The sequence below is a fragment of the Labeo rohita genome, chromosome 19 (assembly GCF_022985175.1).
Source record: "Labeo rohita strain BAU-BD-2019 chromosome 19, IGBB_LRoh.1.0, whole genome shotgun sequence".
Classification (NCBI taxonomy): domain Eukaryota; kingdom Metazoa; phylum Chordata; class Actinopteri; order Cypriniformes; family Cyprinidae; genus Labeo; species Labeo rohita.
This window is the reverse complement of record NC_066887.1, coordinates 9,913,157-9,930,938: the sequence shown is the minus strand read 5'-3', so window position 1 is coordinate 9,930,938 and position 17,782 is coordinate 9,913,157. Positions and strand designations below refer to the sequence as shown.

The 17,782-nt window shown below is 35.2% G+C and overlaps 2 protein-coding genes across 3 annotated transcripts; both read right to left on the bottom strand.

Moving 5' to 3' along the window:
• Window positions 1-1,294: 1,294 nt before the first annotated feature.
• hdac1 (histone deacetylase 1) lies at window positions 1,295-8,208 on the bottom strand. 2 transcript variants are annotated; one of them, XM_051137254.1, is made up of 14 exons: window positions 8,068-8,208; window positions 7,152-7,264; window positions 6,923-7,040; window positions 6,684-6,758; window positions 6,428-6,566; window positions 4,965-5,106; window positions 4,765-4,857; window positions 4,569-4,677; window positions 4,350-4,490; window positions 4,156-4,264; window positions 3,904-4,031; window positions 3,583-3,741; window positions 3,362-3,410; window positions 1,295-2,047 (listed from the first exon to the last, which is right to left on the bottom strand). In XM_051137254.1, exons 1-14 carry the CDS (start codon window positions 8,117-8,119, stop codon window positions 2,020-2,022), a joined length of 1,455 nt encoding a protein of 484 aa, XP_050993211.1. In that variant the 5' UTR covers window positions 8,120-8,208; the 3' UTR covers window positions 1,295-2,019. The 2 variants fall into 2 exon arrangements, with proteins under 2 accessions (XP_050993211.1, XP_050993212.1); XM_051137255.1 differs by having other exon boundaries at window positions 3,595-3,741.
• Window positions 8,209-14,734: 6,526 nt separating this feature from the next.
• Window positions 14,735-17,474, bottom strand: marcksl1b (MARCKS-like 1b). The gene is made up of 2 exons (XM_051137385.1): window positions 17,178-17,474; window positions 14,735-16,037 (listed from the first exon to the last, which is right to left on the bottom strand). The coding sequence occupies exons 1-2, from the start codon at window positions 17,262-17,264 to the stop codon at window positions 15,501-15,503; spliced, it is 624 nt and encodes a 207-aa protein (XP_050993342.1). The 5' UTR covers window positions 17,265-17,474; the 3' UTR covers window positions 14,735-15,500.
• Between the last annotated feature and the right edge of the window lie 308 nt (window positions 17,475-17,782).

Here is a 17,782-nt window from a genome sequence, read left to right as displayed (position 1 = left end):
CTCATATTACAGATACTGCTGTTTTTTGCTCAGGCCACATCTGCTGTCCTCATGCCTCCTTACAGCAGGACTATAGCATGTTCACACAGGTGATCAGAAACCCTGGACATCCTTCTGGTGTTTTTCAGTCAGTAGAAAGGTATCTTTAACAGAAGTTATTATAACTGCCTGCTGCCTGCAAATCGTGAGTGTCTGTTTCACAGGTTTGTGTGCAAGAATACTTTGTTTACAGAACAAGTATTAAAGATACTGTTTAAACCCTTTCTGATAAAGATTTGTAAGTCTTATTTGGACTTTATAGGATTATCTTTAAAATTTGGAACTTTGTCTCCTGAAAAAAAGACTTTTAGTTTGATTTATTTTTCTTTTAATGAAAACAGCTGTCCCACAAACAAACAACAACAACGAAAAACACATTTTAAAAGTGTTTAAGTATTCAAATCTATTGTATCTATTGAAATCCACAGTAATATTTAAAATATCAGTAAGCTTAATATACATAAAATCATCATTTATTGGGTAATTTCAATTTGGAGGTTGTAGTCCCAAACCCCATAAATTTTAACTTATGAAAATTATATTGAAATATTTTTTGAATTTTATTTCATTGTTGTTTTTAAAAATATATTTTTGGTTTTGTAAAATAATAAAATGAAATAAAGTGAAGTTATATATGTATATATTTGACAGTGTTTGACTATCATGTATATTCAAACCAATGATTCCTTAAGTTTGAAATCAGTACAATCAACTTTTTGCAAAGAAAAATTGGATTCAAAATACAACAAATCTCACAAATCACACTTGAAATATATTTATTTACAAGGAAGATGTAAGCAAAACCTTAACAGGTGAATATAACCCTTCTTATTAAATTATTACTGTTTCAGTAGCGACAAATTTGTGGAGAGGACAAATATTCCAAAACTTGAAAATACAGTATGAGAACTAACTGCACAATTACTAGAAATGTGCACCTTGGATATTATTCGATATGCATGCATACAAAATTTGTGGAAAAATATGCTCCCCCCCAGTGTTTTCAACTCTGATTTTGAACCAATTATGTAAATGACCCATATATAAAATGTGTATATAGTGTATACTGTAATTATTTTTGTGTACACTCGCACACACACAAGAATAAAGCAATATTAACTATACTTACCACATTAATTTAGTATAAGAGCCACAACCTAATTTGGCCACTGATAAATCACACATACTTATAAAGTAGCTTTTAGACAAGCTGTTAACATGAAATAGTGTTTGTGCAAGATTAATGAAATTCACAAAATGTCAAAATTTCTCTTTATTTAGCAAAGTCATTGTTATAATAGTATAATAGTAAATCGTCACAACCACTGAACTCTTGAACTCCAAACGGCTATATCCTGTCAGTCAAGAGACTGACGTGCTAGCGTAACCACAACAGAAAAGAACCTGGAATCTAACAGCAATACAGCAAGCCTTTGCCATGCCCCAACAGACAAGGGGAAGGTTCAATACAGAGCCATCAAGACAGACACCTTAATAAAAACAAACATTTAACGCTTAAAAACGAGGTAAAGGACACCGTACGCAAAACGGCATCCACAGAGAAAACCAAATAAGAGCGGCCAGTAAGTGTCAATCCATGATTTGAGGGGAGAGATTCCCATGATGGGAGAGAAAAGAGATGTGCTATCTCTGGTCCTGTTTGAGGTGCAATCGTCGGTAAACAGTAACATAAGGATTAATAGGGGGAGGCAAACAAACATGGTTTCAAAAGTACAATGGAGAGAGAAAAAAAAAAAAAAAAAAAAAAAAAAAAAAAAATATCTGCCATTTCACACTTGTAAATGTAAAAACTTTTATACCGCTTCATTAGATTACAAATAGTAAAACAAGTCTTACAAAATAATTTACAGTCCTTAGCTCAGGACTAGAGCTAACATCTAGCATGTGTACGTGGGTTTGACGTTTGAGAGGATGACGGTGTATGACAAGTTCATGCATCCATGAGGACATGTCCTTTCCTCAGACTGTTTTTAATTCTTCTTTTGGCCTGTAAATAAAAACCAGGAGTTTTAGAAACATGAAAGATGAATCAAGGATCAATAGGTGCAAATGTTGAAAAGCAAACAAACACCGCAATATACAGTAGAGTTAAAGTATGGGGTTGGTGAGATTTTGTGATTTGAAAAGTCTCATGCTCACAAAGCTCAGGGTAGCCAGGTTGTCACAGCAAAACCCACACAACTGTTACTCAAAACTAGCCTAATTGCTTTTCAAAGGATTCCCCTGATTTAAAAAAAAAAAAAAAAAAAAAAAAAAAAAAAAAAAAAAAAAAAGGAAGTTACAACATTAAAAACTCCTCTATTTAGGTACATTTTAAAATAATTTATTCCTATTATGCCAAAGCTGAATTTTCAGGATCATTACTCCAGTTTTCAGTGTCACATGATCCTTCAGAAATTATTCTAATATGCTGATTTGCTCCTCAAGAAACATTGATAATAAAGGAGAAAAAATTATGCTGAATAATTTAGTGGAAACCATATTTTTCATAATCCTTTGAATAGAAAGTTCAAAAGAACAGCATTTATTTGAAAAATAAATATTTTGTAAAACTGATCAAACGTGACAGTAAAACATTTTATAATTTAATTAATGCTTGAAAATATTAAAAAAAAAAAATAAAAAAAAAAAAAAAAAAAAAAAAAAAAGAAATGGTACCGAAAAAAGGAAATTTCATATTTTAAAAATAATCAAATTGAACCAAAAAAAATAAAAATAAATAAAATGTGTGTATGTGTGTTAACAGGACATTTAGTCAATTGTCAACCTTTAAAAATAAATAAATGAATATAAAAACACACAATGAAGCCTATTGAGTACATTTTTAAAAATTAAAGAAACCCCTGCAATTTAGAGTGAGGTTTTACATTAACATAATTCTGTACCTAACAAAAAAATTGTTTAATAACAAACTGCTATACTGAAATTCATTAAACTCAAATTGGAATCATTAATTTTGTGCTTTTGTGCTTAACTTTAGTTGCGATTCAGCACTACTTTTGCACAATTAAAGATATACTGAAGTATATTTGATTGTGTTTAAGTGGAACTACTGCAAGTATACTTCAGGTACACTGTAAATATCTTTCATTTAAAGACTGACATTATACAGAGATCATACAATCTTCATTAAGAGTAATATTAAAACATTTTAGGCTCAATACTAGGAAATGTACATTGCGCACAAGTAGCACTGCAAATAAGTATCACTAAGTTCTAAACAATATGTCAGTAATATGAAATTATGTATTGTAAATATATTACTCTTACTACGGAATCCATGATAAGAGAGATAGCTTACCCCTTTGTGTCCATTTTTTCCTCTGAAGCTTTCTCTTCTTCTTTAACATCTGGTATCAAATGGGAGACACTGTTTTAATCTCACTTCTCTTAATTATAGTACAGTGCTTTGATACAATAAGTGAACACAATCAGCCCAAACTCTCTTCAATGCAACCTCACAGAAGTAACTGCTGTTCTTACTAATAAGAAAGAGCCTGAAATAAAAGAAACCAGCTGTACCTGTTGGCTCACCTTTCTTCTCTTCTCCATCCTTCTCTTCTTCAGTCTTCACTCGCTTAGGCTTCTTGTAATTGGCTGCGTTTCTCCTGCCGCCCTGTCCTTCGTCCTCAGAGTCTGAGAACTCCTCGTCGCAGGCTATCCGCTTGTCATGGGCACGGACTAAAGATGAGAAAAACAACTGTGAACTTGGATCTCAAACTAAACGTATATGCATCAGAATCAGCAAGCATTAAAAGAGTCCACAATGACCAGTCAATGAGTTTTCATGTTTGGAAGTTTGTGATGAGCTGAAGTGAATAAGTGAATAAAGGTGGTACTCACTGGAGATGCGTTTGTCAGGGTCGTCCTCCTCATCTCCACTGTCTTCCTGAACAGCATCCTCTGGGATCGCCTGCATCTGAACCCCTGGGGCGTGAGGCAACATCCGCAGATTCTCAAACAGACGCTGTCTGTATAGAAAAACGAGAGAGAAGACAGATACAAAACACTTAGAGAGAAATATCAAACCAGTTCAAATGTACACCCACAACGTACACGCATTTTAGACTAAAACTGGCTGTTCATCCCACTTACTTGATCTTTTCCAGGTAGTCATTTGTATTCTGATTGGTCATGTTGGAGGGGCTAATGTGAAGCTTGAAATCAGGTCCAAAATACTCAAAGTAGTCATTGTACGGGAGCTCTGATAGACAAAAGAATGAGTTAAATGGTGTTTACCATGGAGACAACAAAACATGTGACAGTCTAACAAAAAAAGAGTGTCTCACCGTTGGGAATGGTGCTGTCCAGCGCTACAGCCGTCTCATAGGTCCAGCAGCGGGCCACGTTCCTGATGGTGTAGCCTCCACCTCCCAGCATGAGCAGGGGCAGGTTAAAGCTCTTCATGTACTCCACACACTTAGCATGACCTGAGGAACACACAAAGGTTTGGTTAAACACAAATACCAGTCACTTTAGAGATGCACATGCGGTTTGATGTTTGATACCTTTGATGGTGAGGTTAAAGCATCCCAATCTATCACCAGACAGAGAATCAGCACCGCACTGGAGCACCACAGCACTGGGCTGGTACATCTCCATCACTTTGGCCATGATCTGCAGGACATTTAGAAACATGAGATTTCACCACAATTTAAGATTAGCACACTTTTTTTTTACACCTGAGGTGGTTTACAGACTTACAGGTTTGAATATGGCTTCATAGGACTCATCATCTATACCATCCCTGAGCGGGTAATTCACTGCATAGTATTTTCCCTTCCCCGCACCAATATCCTGTGAAAAGCAGCAGCAAAAAATAAAAGTGCACATTTAGCTTCATGTTCCTTTTTAACAAAAAAAAAAAAAAAAAAAAGTTTTTATTTTTACTTGCAAGAACTTACTCTGAGGTCTCCAGTTCCAGGGAAATACTCTCCATACTTGTGGAAGGACACAGTCATGACACGGTCTGTCGTGTAGAAAGCTTCCTCAACTCCATCCCCATGATGAATGTCAATGTCGATGTAAAGCACTCTTTGATGGTACCTAGAAAGATTTACGAGGACTTCAATTAAAGCGTCCAAGTGCGTGTGTGTTTTGTTGTTTTAAGTAATCATATGTTTCTCTGTCTAAGCTCACTGACACATTTTACAAAATACAGCCATTACCAGTCAAAAGTTTGAATTATTTGTTAAACGCTATGCCAGCTTCTGTGGCCATTTTCATGGCAAGAAAAAAATTATGGCTAAATGATGTCAGATTTTTGCCATTTGTTTTTTACTAAAAACTCTAAAACTGTATTTGGCTTAAAGGAGAAGTTAATTTGTCGTTTGACATTTAAAAGTAGATAAATTGTATTATTTTTATGAACATAACCGATCGTTTCACTAGATAAGACCTTTCTTCCTCAGCTGGGATTGTTTACAACCGCATTTGGGATTGTTTGAAGCTGCATTTAAACTGCATTTTGGAAGTTCAAACTCGGGGCACCATAGCAGTCTATTATATGGAGAAAAATCATGAAATGTTTTCCCTCAAAAAACAATTTCTTTACAACTAAAGACAGACAGACAGACAGACATGAACATCTTGGATGACAAGGGGGGTGAGTACATTATATGTGAATTTTTGTTCTGGAAGTGAACTGTCTAGACTCTGGAAAAAGTTTCACAAAAATATTAAGCAGCACAAACTCAGTTTTCATGAGCAGCAAATCAGCATATTAGAATGATTTCTGAAGGATCATGTGACACTGAAAACTGGAGTAAAGATGCTGAAAATTCAACTTTTCGTCAGTATAAATTACATGTTAACATATTTCTGTTTTACAGTTTTTTTTTGATCAAATATATGCAGCACTGGTAAGCATAAGAGACTTATATCACACAAATGACAGTAGTCTGTGAATAAAGTGGGTTTGGTTTACATATACTGGTGGGGACTTAAACCTGAGTACACACAGACTCATTGGGACTTGTGTCATGGTGGGGACCTGAATTGGGGACCCCATGGGTACAAAAGCTTATAAATCATACAGAATGAGTTTTTTTTTTTTTTGGAGAAAGTAAAAATGCAGAATGTTTCCTGTGATGGGTACATTTAGGTGTACGGTTGGTGTAGGGCAATATAAAATATGTTTTTTACAGTAAAAAAAAAAAAAAATTATGCCTATTCAGAGTCCCTACAAGAACAGCTGAACAGAAGTGTGGGCGTACGCGTATATATGATTTCTTGATTATACACACGTATGTATTATGTATTATTAATGTATACACACACATACATTGCGTAAACACAATGCTTTTTTGAATGCAATTAATCGATTCGACAGCACTAATTGTTATTTGTACTTTTTTTTCATACATACTTGAGCAGCTCCAGAATGGCGAGTACGATGTCATTGACATAGCAAAACCCAGATGCCTCAGATTTCTTTGCGTGATGAAGGCCTCCTGCCCAGTTAATGGCAATATCTGTCTGCTGTTTGTTGAGTTTCACAGCCCCAGCTGAAAATAATTATAATTATGATATATGGTTAAAAAAAAAAAAAAAAAAAAAAAAAAAAAAAAAACAACTGTCAAAAGATTTTGTAAACTTAAACACTTAAAAAAAAAAACACTTACCAACAGATCCACCTGTTGAGAGCTGACAGAACTCAAATAAGCCGTCAAAGACAGGACAATCCTCCCCTACATTAACTGCAGAGACAACAAAATTTTCACTCTACATCCAAGACACGGAAAGAATTTCATAGTAAAGCAACTTGCATCATAGTTAAATTTGACTGGGGTCTTATTTAAGACCTCACACATGAACATTTTGAGCAAGAAGAAAAAAAAAAAAAAAAAACCCAGCAACTTACATCTCTGCATCTGCTTGCTGTACTCAGACATGTTGTCTGGGCGAATGGAACGGAGGAATTTGATGTAATCATCACTGTGATACTTGGTCATTTCTTCAGCATTGGCTTTATGAGGCCGCTAAACATGCAAACAAATGAAAAAAATAAATAAAAATAAAATAAAAATCAGCTTAGCCAATAAATTAAGTTAACTAATGAAATTTTAAAAGTTATGATTAACTTTACTTACATAAATTTCCATTTTCCTATACAGCCCATAGTTGAGCAGGAGGTTGTGGGTCATGCGGATTCTGTGGGGTTTCATGGGATGGCCCTGGCCGTAGTAGTAATTCCCAACATCCCCTGGGAAGCAAGTAAGGAAAAAAAAGATAACCCAGGTAGATGTTATAAATAAGTAAAAAATAATTTTAAAAATCACATATAAACAAAAATTAAAAACTGAATATTACTAGAAACTCTTAAAAACCTAATTAATATAATGAAAATATGCTTTTGAAAAAAAATCTGTTTATGGAGTTAATGGACCAATCAATTTTTTTTTTTTTTTTTGCAACAGGCCTTGAACTAGACACAAAGCCAGGTGTATAATTCAAGCTGATCATTAATATATCAAAAACATCAACATGATGTTTATGCGTGACTATAAGGGCAGAAGAGATCAAAAAGCAGGGGAAAACAAAGACAAAACAGCTCTCGCTAGAAAGTAGAGCATCATCCAGACACGCTCGGAGTGATACTGTTGCTAACACTGAAGACATGAATAAAAGCAGCGAGCTCAATTCATCTGAACTCTTGCGGTCCACAATGTTAAGCTAATTTTATCGACGCTACATGTGGGATTTGAAGAATACGTGTAGTAAAGTGTACGCAGATATACTGCACTTGCAAAAAAGAGTGTGAATTGTGCTGGTGTTAACTCCATGCTGCGGTTTTGATGCTAATAGTGAATAAGAAGAACAACAGGATGAAGAGCAGCTAGCACGCTAAGCTAACACTAGCATTAGCGCCGTGCGGCTAAACCGGCTAACAATTAGGCTGCACTCAGGAACTTAAGCGTTATGCAGAATTTATCCAAAGCAGACGCCGCGTTTTATTTCTCTGATAATAACAGCTCGATATTTCGCCGGTAAAAATGCAATTCTTACCATCATAATAATAGCAAACTTTCTTCTTTGTTCCTTGAGAACTCAGCGCCATTTTACCCTCCAATTACAGCCTGCGCCTGCCGGGCTTTCTGCGCACTGAGGAACTTCAATAGCAACTTGTCTCCGGTAGCTTTGAGCCAATCACAGTACAGATTCCATCACGGAGGGTGTTACTCCTGCGCGTCTCCGCCAATCATTTCTCTTGCTGTCTTAATCAAGTATTTAGGTGTAGTTATATTTACTTCACAGCTGTTTAAACGTCCGCCAATATACAAAAAATACAACAATCACGCAATACTTTTGATAGTTTATTTATACATTTTTCTTATCTTCTTATTAACGACACAGATTGAGAATGTAAGTACTCAAAGCCTTTGTGATAACTAATAAAATGTATCTAACGTACCAGCAGTGCTCTGTAATTAAATTACAAATTACATAATGAAAATTGTAGCCAGTAATGTGATCTAGACTCATTTTAGGTAACTACTTTTGGATTACTTTATATTACTTTTGACCTAATTTGTTTATAGATTAGAAAAGGAATATTGTTATAAAAAGATAAATACATCATGAAATGCATTTGAAACATCTGAATTATTATTATTATTATTATTTTGTTGTTGTTTTTACCTGCATGTCAGTGTGACCATCAACCAACATCAGAGAACTATGAATTTGCAAATGTGTTAAATTATTGAAATATTAATTTTAAATCTCAGGGGGCTTCAAGTATATTTCAGGTCAAATGGTTTGACTGACAAATTTGGGAATCCCTGCATCACATGAACAAAAATCAGTAAACATTAAATTAACAATTACATGCTCAAAGTCTTTCAAGCAATGTTGGGGGTAACACATTACAAGTAACACGAGTTACATCATCAGATTACTTTATTTCAAGTAACTAGTAAAGTAATGCTTTACTTTTTAATTTACGAGAAAATATCTGAGTTACTTTTTCAAATAAGTAATGCGAGTTACTTTGTTTTCCTATCTATTGACTGACAAGTCTTCTGTCCTCATGTGGAGAGAAATCGGAAGTACAGAGACGTTGTGTGCACTGTGTAAATATGATGTTATTGTTTTTCTAGACTAAATGTGAACATGCATTAATTCATCTTACTCGCAATAGAAACAAATTTAGTATTCATTAAAATTAATTAAAACTCAAAATATGATACAAACTGACAATAATTAAATGTCAAATAACACAAATATCCTTTATTTAATCCCATTTTATTACCCAGTGTCTTTGCTGCTGACCTTTGATGATCCAGTTCAACCAAACTAATAAGCAAAAATGACTTTAGATAAAACAACATTTGTGTTTCATTGTTTTTTTTTTTTTGTTTTTTTTTTAATTGCTGAAGAGTGTTGAGTGTTGGAGTGTTCTCCTCCTGCGTTCTACTGTACATACGTGAATTTACATTTTTCCTTCAGCCTGAGACTTATTAATTTAACTTTTTGGTGTGCAAGGGCTTTTACATTTGCTATGCAATGCAATGCAATGCAATGCCCAGATTTAAAAAGTAACACGAAAGTAATGCAAAAGCAACGTAATGCATTACTTTCCATAAAAAGTTACTTTTTTAGGGAGTAGAGCAATATTGTAATGCATTACTTTTAAAAGTAACTTTCCCCAACACTGCTTCCAAGTATTAAATATATGCAATTATACATCAGCAGTGTTTAGTAACTCATGCATGATATGATTGTCTCATGCATGATATGATTGACTGAGAGGTGATTTTGTACTGAAATTCAGTAGCATGGATTGCAAATTAATATAATTTACATTTACATTGACGTTCTATATTGTGAATATTTAAAGCTAAATGATATGACACATAGTAGAATATTTTAGAAGGAAATTTTAAAAGAGAAAAAAGAAGAGTTAGGGAGAATCAATAGATTATGTGTTGGGGAAAGTTACTTTTAAAAGTAATGCATTACAATTTTGTGTTACTCCCTGGAAAAGTAACTAATTATGTTACTTAGTTACTTTTTTATGGAAAGTAATGCGTTACTTTTTAAATCTGGGCAGGGCTTGCTTTTTTTTTTAATATAAAACAATTCTAATGTAAAATTCCTTTTACACCAAAAGTGAAATGAATTCAACTCAGGCTGAAAAAAAAAAAAGTTCATTTGCAGGAGATCACTCTTCAGCTATAAAAACAATGAAGCACGAATGTTAGTTTATCTAAAGTAATTTTTGCTTATTAGTATGGCTGAATTGCATCATCGAAGCTCAGCAGCAAAGACACTGGTTAATAAAATGGGATTAAATACATAAAGGATATTTGTTTAATTATTGCAGGGTTGCGTCGTATTCTGAGTTTGCATTTCACTGTTTTTATTCATTTTGAGGAATACTGAAGCTGTTTGTTGTGAGTGAGATGAATTAATGCATGTTCACATTTAGTCTAGAATACAGTAACATCATGTTTACTCCCAATTTCCCAACAGGAGACTTGTCAATCAATAAATGGGGAAAGAGTAACTGCCGCTACTTATTTGAAGAAGAAATAGAAATTCAAAAGTAATGCGTTACTTTACTAGTTTCTTGAAAAAAGTAATATTATTATGTTACTTGTAATGCGTTACCCCCGACACTGATTATGAATAATTTACTGCTATTGTGTGAATAATTTTTAATAATGTAATCCATAAAATAAAGTAATTGTGATAACAGGAATATAATCTAATTACAAGTAAATATCTGGAATCTGATTGCATAATCCATTTTACATGTAATCAGTTACTACCCAGCAATGTGGGTAGATAAATTACAAATTGTAGTCCAAACCTAATTTCAAACTGCATTTAGTAATGTAATCTGTTAGATGAGTATTTTAGGTAATGTATTCTGACTACTTTTTGATTACTTTTAGTTCACTTTGACCTCATTTATCACATAAATTTGAATGGGATAATTTTGTACCATGCTGATATAAAAACATGAAGAGACAGAACATATATGTCACCCTGGACCACAAAACCAGTCATAAGGGTAAATTTTTCAAAATTGAGATTTATACATCATCTGAAAGCTGACTAAATAAGCTTTAAATTGATGTTTGGTTTGTTAGGATAGAACAATAAAAAAAATTAAGTTTTTAGCAATGCATATTAGTATCAGAAATTAAGTTTTGATATATTTACAGTAGGAATTTTACTAAATATCTTCATCGAACATGATCTCTACTTAATTTTTCTAATGTTTTTTGGCATAAAAGTAAAATCAATAATTTTGACCCATACAGTGTATTGTTGGCTATTGCTACAAGTATACCCCAGCGACTTAAGACTGGTTTTGTGGTCCAGGGTCACATATTACTGGTTTCATTTTGTTTGATTAAACACTGGCACTGGTCCTCCAGGACCAAGTGTGGAGACTGTTATATTATATACTTTAAAAAAAAAAAAAAAAACTTAAAGCTTAAAATTAAAACAATCAATAAAAAAACACTTGAACACTAAAAAAAGATTAATTATTTTATTTGTTCACCTTCATGTCAGTGTGGCCATGACATTAGAAAGCTCTGACTATGCAAATGTGTTGATCAATTATTGCATTTATTTATTTATTTTCTGTAGGTTTGAAAGACTTTGTGATTAGTGAAGAATCACAAGATATCATGAGGACATTGTTTTAGTTTAGTAACATGTGTGGATACAGATCAGACCTGGTATATTTCTGTAAACAGTCTAAGAAGTTATCACAAAAGTGCATTTGTATTCAGAAAAAAAGAATACACTACCAATTCACAAAATTAAAGATAACTTTACTACACTACTGCAGCCGGTCTGGCATCCATGTGTGGATTACACCAGTGTTCGAATTGTGTCAAAGTTCTTGAGGGGTCCCCCTAACCAGAAAAAAAACCCTTATACAAATATGATCCATATTTTTATCTTGTCCTTGTTATTATTGAGAAAAAAAAAATTCTAAGATAAAAGCTTATTTTACGACGATCTGTGAATTAGGTGTACCAAACAGTCACTACGCAAAGAAGAATTAAATATCTAGCCAGGGAAATTAATATTTTCAAACAAGTTTGAAGTGATTTTTACATTTTGGGGGCATTTTTTTAACCTTTATAAAGCCATTATTTTTTCTGAAAGTGTGCATTATCTTTTATTATCTTTTGCATCAAATTCTTATATTTAATCAATAAAGTCACTTATAATAATAAGATATTTTAGGCTGTTATCACACAAATAAAATCATTATCAACAAAATTCATCTTTTTAATATAGAGGAAACACAAACACTGCACCTGAATTGGCATTTAGATGTATTTACCCACTGTTTAATGCAGGACATGAATGCATTTAACCTGCAGTTACAAATGCATAAAAACTGTTTTAATACTTTAGTCCTAAAACGTTGAATACTCAACGTTCAAATTATTTAAAAAAATGAAAAGGTAATTTAAACGGCTGACTCATTCAGGAACGAAACACCGTTATGTTGTTTAGAGACGCAAAACAGTGCAGTGGCTGTGTTTGGAATGATTTTTGTTGGCGAAAAAAAAGAATTGTGCCCCCATATCGTGAATTTTGTAAAAATGCATTTTATTAGACTGAATCATTCTGCACTGAAAGAACGCACTCTAAATGAGCACAGTCAGTCTAGCTAGAGTTTAAGCACTCATAACTCCTCTTATAATCAGTGAAGCTGGCCATACAGTGTATGATAAATGAATCTCTTACTTACATAGTTCGTACCTCTGCACTTCGTTGCTTATAATGAGGGAGTCTGAACAAAACTGAACTCCAGGTTTCAGCAATGACTGTTCTGAACGCCTCTGATTGGCCACTGCATTCTAAACTCAACAGAGTCTTGTGTGGTTATAATGCGCAACGCTGTAAAAACGCGTAAAAATAAAATATGATTTAACGTGAGCAGGTCTAAATTTAATACAGCAATCGAATCTTTTCATTTCGTTTTCATTTTCACTAGTTTTATGTTCGAAGTATTATATTTTTATTGAAAAACCAGGGGACCCCCCAATTATATTTTTTGGGTGTTATGGGGTGTCCCTTAATGCTTATGGGAGGTCTGGGTGAAACAGGTGAAACACAGGGCCCATATCCAATCTAAAGTATCCAGATAAAAATTTGTTGCCCTGTGTATCATCAGCCTAATGCAGATCTCCATCAACATTTTACACTCTATTTATTTATTATTATTGTTTATGTGTTGTAGTAGGAATACATAAGTTGCTTTTGCATTTAAGTAAATAAGTAAACTGCTTTAAAGAGAAAAAACAAGTTAGCCTAAAACAATAAATCGGATATATTTATACATCTTAGGACAGGTTATCTATCAAAGTTATTGTTTTGGTATAATCTAGCTAAAAGCAACTGAATTTTAAATAATGATAATACATTGTAAACACAAAGAGATAAAAATAGCAAAATCAGTATAACAAACGCATAAAACAACAAAAGCAATGTAATAAAACCAGCAACACACAACATTTATCACATTAAAAGCATCAATTTTTTTTGAGTAATTTAAACATAGACAAATCAGTATACTCTCAGATATGTTTTCCATTTATATAATCCAATTATTTTAGAGAAAGTTCAGACAGATGATGCATAGGCCTATAATATTGTCACCTTATTAAAATAGAGAAAGATAAATAGTAGAGAATACAGTGCCAAAAAATAAAGAAAGGGGGTTATATGTTTTGATTCAGTGCTTAAAAAAGACTGTATTATCAACAGCATGACATTTAGCATTTATTAGTTATGGTGCCTCAACACACATAGGCTATGACAGGAGTGTTTGTCAGAAAACACCCTTTTTCAGAAAGCCAAGACAACATTTGCACTTTGCTCAGAGGTCACCTGTGTGCTGCTCATGTGAAGCAAGAAAATTGTGACTGTAATACTTTAATTCAACACGTGATGGCGCCATATGTTTATATTTGATCCCCCAATCCTCCGCGACAAATCTGTTGCCATTACCATCCCAGACACAGACGAAAAATAAGACGAATACGATAATACTTTATTTATTTATTTTTTACTGAAAATGTAATGGTTATTCATCCAGGGACGGGTAAGAAAAACGCATAGTAAGCAATTACTCATTAATTCACACGTCTGTTTTCGTACATGAATCGAACTATCATTAAATGCCTCAGATACCATACGTTTCTTAAAATTGTTCACAAGATAATTATTAAGCGAAAAATTGCGATTTAAATCATTCAGCTGATCTGGACATTATCAATAAACCAAAAAATCGTCTGAGCTTTAATGAACCGTGAATGAAATGTGAAGCTAAAACATGTAATGAAATAAGAGACGATTGATTATTTAATTAGGTATTTTACTAGTATAGTAAACTGCGAGCTTTAGTCATTTCTGAGGGGAATTATGCTTTTTTTATACCCCAGTCTTATATTAAAGCACTTCTATTTGAAGTGAGGTAAATTTCCTAGCTTACTGTATGTAAACACTGCCGCATTACTGATTAGGTTTCAATGTGGCTTGTTGCACTCTATATGTTGTAAAGTATGAATGGGATGTTTGGATTAATTTAACATGTCTAAACTGGCTTATAAGTGACTTGTGACCAAACATGAATATGTTCTGGGGGGGGGCTTTAGCCACTGTGAAGAAGGACAAACGCAAAGTGAGCATCTGTAGGTAACCAACATTTATTTACCATTATCAACTTTACAATAAAACCAGTAACATCTTTAAACATTAGCAAAATAAAGAACAAAATTGGTCAAATGTATTTACAGAGACCAAAAAGCAGATCAAGGCTCACATTTAACACATAACAACTCTGCTTCTTTTAAAACTTCAAATGTGAACATAGCAAGCTCAAATGTGTTTTTATTTTCTTTGTTTTTTTTTTTAAAGCCAAGATGAAAATTAAAATGCGATTTCAAACAAACGAGACAAAGCCTTCTGGATATTTAAAATGGTTCTCTATACACCACAAAATACTTAAATTTGGGTTAAAATATAGGAATGTAGAAAGTTGGCAAGTCTTTTTCGATTTCCTTTTTTTTTTTTAACAGTCATTATATGTGGTGATGTTGATCTTGCACAATTCATCGGTATAGTCGCATCTATTCGGTGGTGGGCTTGGAGCTGCTCCTCCTCGATCCCATCCTCAACTCGCTCTTGCGTCGACATCCCGCTTCCAAGAGGTTTCGGCCTTCGCTCGGAATTCCAGATCTTTGAGCCATTATCAGGGAAGTGAACTAGTGAATCTAGTCTGTCATTTGTTATTAATCTTGAAGAAAGTGGCACGAGGAGTCTTTTTTTCACATACATGTGTATATATACATATACATATATCCATGTATATATACATATGTATACATATACACATATATATAAATATATATTTTTTTCTTGGAAAAACAGTTCACAAAGTCCTTTGTGAAGTACAATCACTCCTTCTGTTCGGATGGTGCAGGTGTTGAGCTGGTCTCCTCTGTTGGTTTCGTGGGCTCTGCAGCAGGTGCAGCAGGCTCTTCCTTGGGGGCAGCAGGTTCCTCAGCCTTGGCGGCGGGTTCCTCGGCCTTGGGGGTCTCGGCTGGGACGGGTGTCTCCTCGGCCTTGGCCTCCTCCTCCTTCTTCTCCTCAGCGGCCGCTCCGTTCTCCTCAGGCTTCTCTTCGGCTGCCGGAGCGGCGTCGGCGGCCGCCTCTTCCTTCACCTCGGCGCTCTTCTTGTTCTTCTTCAGCGAGATGCCCTTGAATTTGAAGGAGTTCTTCAGGGAGAACTTCTTCTTCTTCTTCTTGGGGGTCTCCTTGGTGGCCTCGCCCTCGGGTTTAGCAGCTTCTCCCTCAGCGGCGGGCGCGGGTTCGATGGCATCGCCGGCCCCAGCCTCAGATTCCTTGGCTGCCTCCGCAGAACCGTTGGTGGTGGCGGCGTCTCCCTCTGCTTTGGCAGAGACGTCACCGTTGGTCTTAAGGTGGCCGTTCTCCTGAGAAAAGAAAGTGAAATTGTCAGTTTAAAAATGCAAGACAAACCAATACGGGTGAATATTTACTACGGGGCTACTATATATGTAGCAGGGCATTCCTTGAATCGTCGACGGACACATCAGTGACTCGTCACGTAAATAATGCATGTCTTCGAGGTGACGCCTTGCAGTACCGCACAATGCCGAGTGAGGGCGATAGAGCCGCACACAACTCACACAATGCGAAGCGAGACGGCAGCTTTGGAACAAAAGACTGAGATCGAACCAATTTCATTGAGCTTCATTCACTATTTATCCATCGACGATGGAATAGCTACAAACGTCGATTTCATAAAGCAAGACAAAATATAAGTACACTCATTGATAAGAATACGTTTCAGCAAGAAAAAACCTCAAAAGCTTGACCAAGTGTGGACTCTCGCCTCAGTGTCTAGACTTTAAAGCCCGAGCGTCTGCAAATCAAGACTGGTTTTACAAAACAAATCAAGCAGAATCTGATATTAATTCACGAAATCCAATATTTAGAATGTTAAGAGAACATAAAAAACATAGTTAAGAAATAATAAACTAAACAAAGCATAAAAAATGTGTCCAGATGAATTCATGAAATGCTATTAAAAAGAACGAAACGCGGGAAAATGGTTTAAAAACAACATACATGTTCTAAAATTCCAATTCGAATCAAATTTTCAAAACTGATCGCAACCCCCTGCTGTTAACCCATGCATAGTGAATACGTGCAGCATCCTCCTACACGGGCATTAAAAGAGATCGCATGGCAACAACACCGACCGTCTCCAAGCCGTAGAAACGGAGTTTAAAGATAGAAATAAATCATGAACACGCAGAAAAATAACATTCCGAGACAGAAAACCGTGTCTGATCAGCCTAACGCAATTTGCGTAATGCCTCTCGAACAAAATCGTTCGGTTTTCCCGCGTGCCACAAGACGTGAAATGATAAATCACACCATTACTAAATGATAAACGGGTATTTCTTTCTTTTTCATCGCAAATCACCGCCTTTTCTCTTTTCCATCACACCCGGAGTGATGGTTAAATCGCTGACGGTGGTTTTGCAACTCTCGCTGAAGCACTTGTTGGTCAGATGTGGGTGTGTCGCAGATGGGAGATGAATTACCTGTCCGTTAGACTTGGCGGCAGCCGGGTCAGCATCGGCGGCTTTCCCCTCCACAGCCACTCCTCCCTTTGATGCCTGGGATCCCATTATGCTTAATGTGGTTTTAAAGTAAATGAAAAAGAACTCAAATTCAGGTAGGTGGGGAAAAAATTAATCCAGAGCAACGGGCGTAGCGTGCATCCAAAGGCGCGAGGAAAGTTGGTGATTTTTTGTTTCCTTTAAAAGGAAAACTTGAGATGATCCACTCTCGTCTTCCACCCGTGAGCGTCGAGGGCGACCTACTACTACCAGTTCTAGTGTACAGCGCTTCAAGATAACCCAAGGCCCCGCCCATGGGCGTGCCTCGGTAACGTGAACCAATCGAAAACGCTGCCCCGCCCACTATTCAGCAGTCCATGTCCCACCTCTTTTGATTTCGCATTAGGTCCATAGAAATAAAAAATGGCATCAGACTGGAAAGAAGATGGAACCGACAGGGTGACTTGTTGAATTCTCTGGTTTCTGAGAGCAATGGGGTTTCAGTTTAATTGAACCCATTGAGCTACACTCTGAAACGAAAGCATTTAGGGCTGGTGAATGTGCCTGTGGTTTATTATACTGGGCTG